This window comes from Grammomys surdaster, unplaced genomic scaffold, assembly GCF_004785775.1.
Source record: "Grammomys surdaster isolate TR1022 unplaced genomic scaffold, NIH_TR_1.0 126612, whole genome shotgun sequence".
Taxonomy (NCBI): Eukaryota; Metazoa; Chordata; class Mammalia; order Rodentia; family Muridae; genus Grammomys; species Grammomys surdaster.
The window spans coordinates 1307512-1319218 of NW_021621401.1; the positions used below are offsets into that span (position 1 = coordinate 1307512).

General features: G+C 48.8%; 1 protein-coding gene across 2 annotated transcripts in view; it reads right to left on the reverse strand.

Moving 5' to 3' along the window:
- The window catches only part of Pkd1 (polycystin 1, transient receptor potential channel interacting), a 47195-nt gene extending 35773 nt beyond the window's left edge, over window positions 1-11422 (reverse strand). For both annotated transcript variants that reach the window (XM_028760781.1, XM_028760783.1), the window contains exon 1: window positions 11208-11422. In XM_028760781.1, the coding sequence (XP_028616614.1) occupies window positions 11208-11422 (215 nt within the window). The remainder of the gene's footprint in view (window positions 1-11207) is intronic.
- Between the last annotated feature and the right edge of the window lie 285 nt (window positions 11423-11707).

An 11707-nucleotide genomic window follows, 5' to 3' on the forward strand; every position in this document is an offset into this window, starting at 1 on the left:
AGGGAGGGAAGGGAGGGAGGGAAGGGAGGGAGGGAAGGGAGGGAGGGAAGGGAAGGAAGGGAGGGAAGGGAGGGAAGGGAGGGAAGGGAGGGAAGAAGGGAGGAAGAAGGGAGGGAAGAAGGGAGGGAAGGGGGGGAAGGGAGGGAAGGAAGGAAGAGAATAAGCACCCAGTGCAGTGCCCAATCTCTACTTCACAGGATGTGAACCATCCAGGATGCTATAAAATCCCATGGTCTTTAGTCATGTACATGTGATAGTCTAGTCTTGTGTCTGGCTGTCCCATGTCATCTGTCACCCTAGAAGAGGAAAAACATCATACATCCTATGGAAGCAGCACTCAAAGCACCTATATTAAGATCAACAGGAACCATACCAATGAACAGATTGTAGACTGACACAGGAAAGACTGAACTTGGTGCTACGACATGACCAAGTTGCTGAAGCCAGAGGCCAGGGTCTTCCTGGCCTGACCTCTATCCCTAACTAATCTCCCCAGACACCACCCTGGCCCTTTGCTAGACTCATCTCACCTCTACTATCCAGGCTCCCACAGGAGAGGCAATGGCCATACCAGGGGAAACATCAGTTAGACCTAAGCAAGGACTTTCCAGTGGCTAGTGACAACAACAGAAAAACTTGATTTTTTTAGGAGAAACCGGGATGTAGATTGAGCAGCAGTAATCCAGGAAAGGCTGATGAGGCAGGACTAGAGGCCAACATAGACAGGCTCTTACATTTGTCCCTAACATGGAGGCTTTCTAGTCCAGCCTTCAAGATTAGAGGAGGAGGAAGTATCTCCAATTTTCATTTTCTCGGAAAGCCACCCTGAGTGTTAGCTGCTAAGGTCACCTAAGAAACCAGGTAGTACTGGGCACCCCTTCTTATCTAAGAATACTTCAACTCCTTATCCAACCAGGTACTCCACTGAAACCAAGCTCAGTGGAACCAATGAGGCTCCCTTCCCAAGAGGCTGCTTTGTAGTACTTTTCCCTAGACCTCACCTGAACTTGGATTATAGCCTAGAAAAGAAACAGGGTCATAGGGAATCTACTCAGCTAAGCTCCCCAAACACATGGTAGTGAACAAGACAGTTTGGACAGAACTTTGACTCATACCTCTGGGGCTGGAGAGTAGCACCAACAGACAGGGTGGTATGAAGGGATGAGGGGAACAGTGGAGAGACACACGAGGTCACTGCCCAAAGGCCCTGAACAGAAAATTTCCATGTCCCCATCTGTTGTTGCCATTACTGCCTTGAGAATATGGCCAAACCTGACTAGCCCCATCTCTGAAGGCGTGACTTCCTGCCAGATGATGTCACCACAGTCTGATGCCCAGGAACCATATTTGGATTCTCTGTAATGATGTGGGACAAAACAAGGGCAGGCACAAGGTATCATGGCAGAAGGCACACAGAAGTAAGGGGCAGCACCACAAGCCCCTTACCTGCCATGAGGAGGTAAGCCAGTAGCCTAGCTAGAACACTGTAAGAGAGCATGGGCTAACTGGGTACTCTGAACCCTCTAAGACCTAAGCCAGCAACTTACAGAAGACCCAGTAGTCAAGGCTAGAGGGAACCTCAGCTGGGACTTACACGCACTGCAGCAACAGGCAAATGTGCATATTATTTCCCAGTATGACAGGCCATTATACTGTCTGCATTACCAGGAAAGATATAACCTCTGTCTCCACATAAATGTAGAGAGCTTCCAGATATCTGCTGCTCCTCTCCTGTTCCACAAAGGGTGACCATGTTGGAAACGGTGAACAAAGACCTATACTCCATACATGTGAGCACCCTGCCTTCCAGATCAGACCATCTGGTGGGGCTAGATCCCAATACTGCCACCTATAACAAAGGTTATTATCTTTCCTGGTAATGTAGGCAGTATAATGGCCTGCCATATTGGGAAATAGTATGGACATTTGCCTGTTGCCCCAGTGCGTGTAAGTTCTGACCTGATGAAAGGGACCTCAGCTTCCCAAGCATATCTGTGGGCTCTCATACCCCACTAGACATCTTGTTTCTGACTCCCAATTTTCCTCTAATAAAGAGGAACAGGGAGCTACCTGAGCCTCCACACACAGGCTACACAAGTTGGGGTAACATTGTGAGACAGGGAAAGCAGGCAATCTCAGGGTAACTCTCTAAGAAAAGGACAGCGAGCATATAAAGGCAAGTGTATAGGTCTATGCAAAGGTGGAGAGCAAGGAGGGTCACTGTGAACACTGCAAGCCCTTACTAAGATGGGCCAGTTGTTAGGACCAGCCCTGTTCCAGAGCTGCAATAGGAGGCTCTCAACAGGCTACCCACAACAAGCTACAACCCAGACCAAGAGCTAAACAACCTCGGTTTCCTCCTCGGCTGTGGGTAGTGGCCTAGGTGCCCACTCCTTAGTCTAGATGCAGGGGGTAGGGAGGATGTAAGGGCCAGCTGGAGCCCCAAAGGAAACATCTGCACATTCCAGACACATGTGGTCAACAGGAGGGTGAGTGCCAGCCACCCCCCCCCCCAGCCCATTGCTGGCCGCCATGCTGGAAACAGGGCTCAGGGGGAACAGTTCTGAGGGGCCGTTTGTGGATGTTATGTAACCAATTCCAGAGGAGCCAGCTGCCTCCTCCCTCTAGCAGGCTAGGCCAGTATGGTAAGGAGGAAGCCCCCAGTCATCCCCTAAAGCCCAGCTTCATCTTCTCTTTGGGAGAACAGAGACTCTTCAATCAGCAAGGATGATCCCCACAAATATTTCCAACCAAAGGTAGGACAGAAGGAAATGGAAACCACCATGAGGGCACGGTCTTAGGTCTCAGCCAAGGGACAGAGCCCCTAGGCTGGCCTCTCTGGGTGCCTTTCTGCACTAATGGGCCTTTCGTAGCCTAGCAGCAGAGCCAGTTAAGTGTAAGATCCTTACTCTGTTTTTGTTCTCTTTGCTTTTTGTTCCCTTCTATTTATGGCAAGCAAGGCTGGCTTCCAGGGCCGGAAATGATGTTTAAATTAATGAATTCAAGTTTAAGAGAGAGAGTTGGAAAAAAAAAAAACAGCCAAGCACACTGGCATCAGTATGAACTGGGGTATTCTCCAGATTATACTAACTGTTTGTCTAGGGAGAAGGGTCAGAGAGGTAAGCCATACCTCCCAACACTCTGCATGCACCTTGAAGCCCATCTCTCTCCCGGCTCCAAACCAGGACTCTGCACACACAGAATAAGGAGCTCACTCTCAGAGATGACCAGGAAAGGACACAGTATTCGGGCAGTGGAGATATCCATGTTAAGAGGCCTTCCACTAGGCTTTAGGACCTCACAGTCCCAGGGCACGGGTAAAGAATAAGCCCCACATCGTTACAAGATGTTCTGTAGGGTCTTTTTGTCCTTACAGAACCCTTTGTCACAAGTCCTGAGTCCCTCCACAACTAAACTATCACCAGTATGAGATGCCAGGAGTGACACTACCTGCCTAAGATTTTCTTGGGATTCTATAGGCAAGAACAGGAATCAAAGACTCAGACCTCAAAACCAGAAAGAATGTGATAGGCAGTGGGTGCTCCTAATATTGAGAACAACCCAGCCTAGCCCAAGAAATGGCTGTTCTAAGAGTTGTCCACTGTCCCCATGTTAACAAGAACAGTTGAGGGTGAAAGATCTGCTTGCCTCCACAGATAAATGGGGCATGGAGACCACTCATTCAGACTACACAAAGGAAAAGAACTAGTACTGGAGACACTAGCCTCCGACCAGACCACCTCCTAGTGTCTGTGCACTGTAACACATGCCAGGACCATATATGTCCCATTACACCCAGCAAGGGCAGGAGCTACTCCAACCTTGATGCCATGGTTCAGAGAGCCTGCCTTCTCCTGCACACTATCTTATGTCTACCAACAACCAGTAGACCTAAGTTCTTGAAAGAGTATCAACAGGCAGATGGGACTCTGTTGCTGCCCTGGTTTCCTAGGCCCTATGGCGTCCTGTAATGGGCAGGGGCCTCAGTGCAGCTAGTCACATCTCAACTACTTGAGAACCAGGCATGGCCAGCAGCAAGAATCAGCTCAATACCCAGGCAATGGGAACAGCATGGGGGCTTAGGAGGACCCTTGAGTCCTCTCCACTCCTAAGGTACAAGGTAGCCCCTTACTATAATCCTTACCCCAAAGGCTGCAACCAGGAGAACTGCCTTCTGCCACTGCCAGAGGGACAAGGCTCTTCCCAAGGTGGCTCCACAGGATCCGACCTGCCTTCCTAGCACTAGGGATACCACACTTTGCCAGGATCTAACCCACAGGAGTGCCAGGGAGAATGATTGCCTCCCTCGATCCCCAAGTACATCCCTCTCCTTGGCAATTAGTGCCTGAGCATCACAAAGCCTCTTGATGAAGACTTCTGCCAAGCCAGAGAGAACGAGGTGTTCTGAGAAAAGACATGAGCTGCATTTTCCAGCTGTATCTCGTCCTTCAGAGAGACTGCTCACACCCTGTGGCGCCCACACCAGGCCAGCTGGAGCCACACAGACAGCTGAGGCAGGCCAGGCCTAAGCATGGAGCCCAGACAGCCAACACCCCAGAAGGCAGCAGGAGAAGCAGTGTTTTCATTCCAGAGCACTAGGCGGGCCGGCTGTCTGGGCTCCTGCTGCTGATGTTGGCCACCACAATGTTCCGGAAAGGAAAATGTGTCTCCATCCAAAATGGCTTCCTCAGTTGAAACTCAAGCCCAGCCAGGGTTTCCCTCAGGACTCAGGTTCACTATGCCCTCCTCCTTCATAGCAGACACCTTGGGACAGAAAAGAAACAGCAGAATGGGTCCTTATACTCCTGGAAAGTTCACGGAAGTCCAGGTATAACTTAGTGAGAATCACAAAATGGCAGGCAGAAAAGACAGAAAAAGGCTACACAGGGAGTCTATGTGGAGACATTGTTTGCCCACTGTTGATGGAAAAACCAGAATGCTTTTGGAGAACCCAGAAGAGGAAGACTAGCATGGTGGCCCATGTATTGGGACACTACTAAGCAGGAAAACTGATACCAAGTTCAAAGCCAGACAGGGATATCTAGTGAGAGTCTACCTCAAAACAGAAACAAAAACAGGAAGGGAAACTGAGGTTTACATACATTTTGGTTTTCCTAAAACCTCCCAAGAGCCCAGCACACTAAGCCAAGATTCACTGGCACATGGAGCAGAATGCAGGGCAGTATCACATAATCACCCAAACCAGAGAATGAAGTAAACTGAGGCATCAGATGCCACAGTATGCTGTTTGCACAGCCTCACTGCTTCATACATGCCCTTCAGGACATAAAAAGACAACATGAAAGCTGAGATTAATAAAAGGAAAACTAAGTATGTTGGTTTTCCACTGTAATCCCAGCACCAGTGAGACAAAAACAGAACTGATGCCAAGTTAGACGGCAGCCTGTTCTATATATTAAGCTCAGGCCAGTCAGAGATACAGAATGAAACATTAAGACCCCTTCTCAAGAAACAAACCAGGAAAAAAAGGGGGGAGGGGCAAGAAAGGAAAACAAAAAGGATAGGCACAGTTGCTCCCACTTGCAGTGCCAGCAGCACAAGGGAAGTAGAGGCAGAATAGGGAACTCAAGGCCCTTCTTCAGTACATAGTTAAGTTCTAGGCCAACATGGGACCCTGTCTCAAAAAAACTAAATAAAATTGGGGGCTGCAGAAGTGGCTCAGCAGCTAAGAGTTTGTGCTACTTTCCAGAGGTCCTAAATTCAGTTTCCAGCACCCATGTTGTCCAGCTTCAGGAGATGTGGCACCCTCCTCTAGCCTATCAGGGTATTTGCACGTATGTAGCAGACATACAAATATACCACAGATATACACAAATAAAAATAAAATCTAGAGTTGGGCATGATGGCGCACACCTTTAGTCCCAGCACTCAGGAGAGAGAGGGAGATGAATCTCTCTCTGAGTTCAAGGCCAGCCTGGTCTACAAAGCAAGTTCTAGGATAGCCAGGGCTACACAGAGAAACCCTATCTTGAAAACCAATAAATAGGTGGTGGCGCACGCCTTTAATCCCAGCACTTGGGAGGCAGAGGCAGGCGGATTTCTGAGTTCGAGGCTACCCTGGTCTACAGAGTGAGTTCCAGGACAGCCAGGGCTACACAGAGAAACTCTGTCTCGAAAAAAAAAAAGAAAAGAAAAAGAAAACAGAAAAGAAAAAAAGAAAAAGAAAACCAATAAATAAATAAAATATAAAAATTAAAGTAAAGCTGGGCGGTGGTGGCACACGCCTTTAATCTCAGCACTTGGGAGGCAGAGGCAGGCGGATTTCTGAGTTCCAGGCCAGCCTGATCTACAGAGTGAGTTCCAGGACAGCCAGAGCTAAACAGAGAAACCCTGTCTCAAAAAACCAAAAAAAGTAAAATAATACTTTAAAGCAAATATAAATTTATAAAACAAAACAAAGAAGCTGGGTGTAGTGGCTCATACTTGTAACCTCAGCCTCAGGAGGCTGAGATGGTTCACAGCAAACTCTAGGCCAGACAGTGCTACAAGGTGAGATCTTGCCTCAAAAAGCAAAACAAAAAATTAGAGGGGGGGCCAACATACTTGGTGCATGCCTGTAGTCCCAATACATGCTGAAGCAAGAGGATTTCTTGGGCCTGTTCAAGACCAGCCTGGCAACAGAGGGAGAAGGTACTGAGCTAAGGGTAGGTCTCATAAATCCTCCCAATGCTAAAGGCATCTTTGAAGTCAGACTTCTGGTCTCCCTGACTTGGACATTAAGGTATGAGTAGGAGTTTGCCTGCTCACAGTGTTTCTCCTTCTGTACAGCATCTGGCTGAGCACACATCCCACATTCAGGCTCTCTGTTCTGTCTGCAATGCAGCAGGATGCTCTTCAGGTACATTTCCTGGTGGCTGGCTTGTATGTAAGGACAGGGGGACACCTCTCCCCCACAAATCACAGAGAAGACAGGGGACCTACCTAAACAGCTGTAGTGTTAGCGTGGGTGCCAGTGCCTGAACTTGTCCATGCATCACAATCCCTCATCTCTGAGGGCCCCCAATTCACCCTTAAGACCCCTTAAGGTATTTATTTATAGGCAAGGAAATTAAGACTTGAGGCCGATTGGTTGAGCCCAAGAAGTGAACCAAAGTCTGATAACATGCTTTTAAAAACAAGATTCCAATGCTTTTCTCCAGACAGAGGGAACTGGGGCGGGGAGAACAGAGCAAGCTTAGGAGTCCCCAGGGAGCACATAGCACATACCAAACCTGCAAGAAGCCTGGCATAGTGGTGCATGTCTTTAATCCTCAGTACTCAGGAGGCAGGGGCAGGTGGATGTCTATCAGCTCAAGGCCAGCCTGGTATACATACTGAGTTTCAAGACAGCCAGGGCTATATAGTAAGACCCTATCTCTGGGGTAGTGGGGTAGGGGTAGGAGGAGAAAAAGTAAAGAGAGAGAAGGCGGGGAGAGAAACTAACTAGGGACAAAGTACCTCAACAATCTATCCCATCTCCTGAGTGAGTTTCAGGGCCCACAAGAGGAGACCCTGTCAGGCTCTGTCATCTTTACTCCTCGACATCTATTAACCAAACTGAGTGCAGTCTTGGGGGTCAGCTGTAAAACTTTCTGACCACATTACTTCTTTGTGACACACCAGTATATGACTCTAAAAACTACTTCAACATCTGGGAGCCTCAGTTTCAAAGTTAATACAAGAACTATGAGAGTCCATCCCACAACCCCAGAGAAAGACACCACCGGCAGAAAGGACACCAAAAGCCTAGCATAAGCCTCTGAGGGAAGGAAGAGTGTGTCTCCTGGATAACTTCCTCAGACTCTTTTTTTTTTTGTCTCTCAAGATTGGGGTTTGGGGGGAGTTCTTACATGAACCAAGCTGTATCCAAATTTGTAGCAATCATCTTGCCCCTGCCTCCAAGTGTTGGGATGATAGGGATGTACAACCATACCTGACCTCCCAACGACCAAACTCTAGTTTTGTATATATTTATTACTTAGTATACTATAATTAAATCTTATTTTCCTCAACAACAAAATTTAGACAAAAATTGCATACTACAAAGTTCACATTTCAAACTTTACAATTTGATGATTTTTGGTATATTCACAAGCCTGGGTAACCATCAACACTAATTTCATGTTTGTATCAGTCTACAAAGAAGCCCAACAGTCCTTGGCTACCTACCTTCACCACACTATTAATCTTTTTCTGTCTCAACAGATTTACCTATTCTTAACTTTTCTGGGTTTTTTCTTATTTTATGTTTTAAGGTTTGGGATTTCATTATTTTAATAACAATATTTCTGTATATGGCCCTGGCTGACCTCAAATCCAAAATCCTCCTGCCTCAATTTTCCCCCAGTGTTGAGATTACAAGTATAAACCATCATATCTACTTACCCCCCTCCCCACTATTTTTTTTTTTGAGACAGGGTCTCTATACATAGCTCTAGTTGTGTCCTGGAACTATGTTGACCAGGCTAGTCTCGAGTTTTAAAATGTGTAGCACCTGTCACCAGAAATGTAAAACAACCATGTCTGAAGCCAAAAAGCAGTTTATACCTAGTGTCAGGTGGATGTCTCAGAGATCTTTCTTCAACAACAGAATGTCCTGCGTTGTAGTTACCAGCCAGAGAGGTCTCAGAGACCCTGAAAGAGGTGTCACCCTCCACAACAGAGCTGGAGACACAAAGGACAAAGACATGCAAGAAGCCAACAGCTCACAGCTCAGTCAGTCAGAAACTGGATGCAGGAGTTAGCTTCTCCCAAAGTCAAAAGTAGAAAAGGAGAACTGGACAAATGTAGCCATCAACTAATTGTACTATGCAGACTTAACTCAGACCCTAATTTAAACTATCAAAAACCCAGAACCAGGTCTGAAAGTACGCATCTGTAATTCCAGCACTAGCAAGACTGGGGCAGGAGGATCAAATGTTTGAGAGTTCAATGCCAGCCTGTACTACATGTCTACCTGTCTCAGAAAGTATAGAAACAAACAAAAACAAACAAACATACAAACAACAAGAAAACACCCCAAACAGCTGGGCATAGCGGCATGCACCTTTAATACCAGCACTTGACAGGCAGAAGCAGTCAGATCTCTATGACTTTGAGGTCAGCTTGACAAAAATGTACACAGTGGACATCCACTAGACCTAAGAAAGCATTTCCTCTTTTCGATGTGTTTTCAGTGTTCATTACTTTGTTCTGCATACTTTTCACAATAGCAAGGATTTAAGTGACCCACAGTAAAGCTCAAAGCCGGTCAAGTAGCAGCACCCTTCCAGTAATGTCATCTTCCTTAAGCAGCAGCATGGTTTTAAGCCAAGAAACGCTGGGAGGCTATGTTCTCAGAAGACCAGCTGTCCTGCTACCAGGACACAGACGTTCTGCCAAAGAGTCACACACATACAGAGGGCTCTGATGATCAGAAAGAATGTAATGTTCCTTGGGCACCTAAGCACTGGCCTGAAGGTTGCTGTCTGTGGCCTTGGTCCTCAGAGAAAACCATTTATCTGATCTCCAGTAGTCTGCAGGGTGGACAACTTACTGGACACAAACTGGCCTTGAGAACCATCAGGGGGAACTCAACACCTGCCTGTGAGGCCTCAGCTTCCTATCAGCTGGTTTTTACAGCTCACTAATTCTCTTAGAAGCAGTATTGGAGGTAGAAAGAAAAATGTGCAATCTTTACCCATCTGTCCACACATCAGATCTTTCTGATATCTCTTCACACAATGTGAGAGCTGATATGAGCTCAGGCTGGGCCAGGCTATCAGCTCTCAGAAAACCCCTTGTACCAAAACCCAGGGCAACAGCCCAAGCTTCACTGCTGAGCAGAGAGCTCACAGACTTGTAGGCTCTCTTCTTTCATTTCCTAGACAGCTCCTGGGAGGCCAGCAGAGGGTGAAGAAGGAACCAACAGGAGCTGAACCTGACTCTCACAGATACGAGGCAGCAGAAAGAGGTGCCCTCATCCATAGCATCCATAAATCTGGATCTGATGCAATTCTGTGGGTCCTATTAGATAGCAAAAGGGGATCCATCTCCAGAGATAGCTGCACCACAAATGCTACAGTGGCCAAGGAGCACAAAGATAGGCTGAGTGAACCCAAACCTCAGCTCCTTACTAAGGTGGAGTCACCAAACCCATTATAAAACCCAGTGAAAGGGCCCAATTCTACTTTAACAAGTTCCTGAGGGGATTCCAGCAGGAACTACTGGGGCTGAAGTGTCCAGGAAGTCTAAGAGAGTGGAATCAGCAGGTCCTGAGACAAATGTCTGCAATCTTCTTGTCCTCTTCAACACTTTTGATCCAATCCTGGTTGCCAACACTGCAAAAGCTTCAAACCTCAGACTATTATGTCTAGGATGTGATACCTTGAAAATATATCACATCTCCAAGCCTGTTTCCTCACCTGTAAAACAGAGATCTAGCACTACCATCCTCCAGAGAACTGGACTAAGAATTAATCTATAAAAAGAGACTAGTTAAGCCTGGTTCAAGACAATCTCTCAGTAAGATTTGCCTGTTACTTTCAGAAGGCAAAGAAGTCTCAAACGTTTTAACCCCTTCTGGCATTTTTCCCTCCTTAAGTATCTACCTGAGGCCCACACCCATCATGACCTCTACTCTCTAACACTTCTCCAGCAGTCATTATGTGTGGCCAAGACCACAGGCCAGGCTGCTGGACCCACCTCTTGTCCCTTTAAGCATAGACAATTCTTACACATCCATAAAATTCTTGTCGAGACTCCTCCCCTAGACGCCAGCTCTGAGCTCCAACAGAAATCTACAACCCCACGATGCATCTCAATTAGTCTCTAATTAACGTTTATTCTTCAACCTCCTACCCCGCCCCACGCACTGTTGCAGCTTCTGTTTGAGGAGCCCCGCAGCGTAAAACGTCAGTCTTCATAGGAACTGGGATTTTTGGCTACTCTTCTGGGTCACGCCGGCTGAGGTCCAAGGTTTTCCTTATTTAGTCGGGCCGACATCCCTGCTGGAGCCTCGCCCTGGGAGCGGCCAGGCCCCGCTGCGTTTTGCAGCCCGAGCTCAGGACCGCGCCCACGCTCTGCGGCCGACAGCCCGGCAATGCTCCAGAAGGGCTCTATCTACCTCAGCCCTGCTCCCGCTGGACCCAGTCATGATGCTCTAGCCAGGCCGCCCGCCGCCATGGCAACCGCCTGCCTGCCTGCACTGCCTCGGCGCAGCTACTCACAGCGCGGTGGCGTCAGCCGGGATGCTCAGACTCGGCCCGAGCGTCTGCAGCCAGCGGCCCGAGCAATTGACGCGGCAGGCGGCGTCGGGCGCCGGGCCGCAAAAGCAGGGGAGCGGGCAAGGCCCGCAGCCGCGCCCAGGGTCTCCGGCCAGCGCTCCGAGCCACAGGCCCAGGCCTAGGGCCAGCGCCAGGCGAGCGGGCGCGCCGGGCGGCATCGTCAGCGCAGCCCGCGCATGGCCCCGGTTCCCCGAGGCCCTTTGCGCCGGCAGCCGCAGTTCAGAAGGGGCCCGCGGACCTCATGGTGCGGGCCGAGGCTGGATACCGCGGCGGCCGTGGCCCGTCTGCGGTGCGACAGCTGCTCAGCGCTCTGGGGCAGGCCGCACCTCAGGGCCTTGGCCGCCAGCTCGCGCATTCGCGCTGCACTGCAGACCTAGCGCCAGCTCCTCCTCCTCCCCCTAACCCCGGCGCTGGGCGGGACGCCCTCAGGCTCCGCCCCTGCG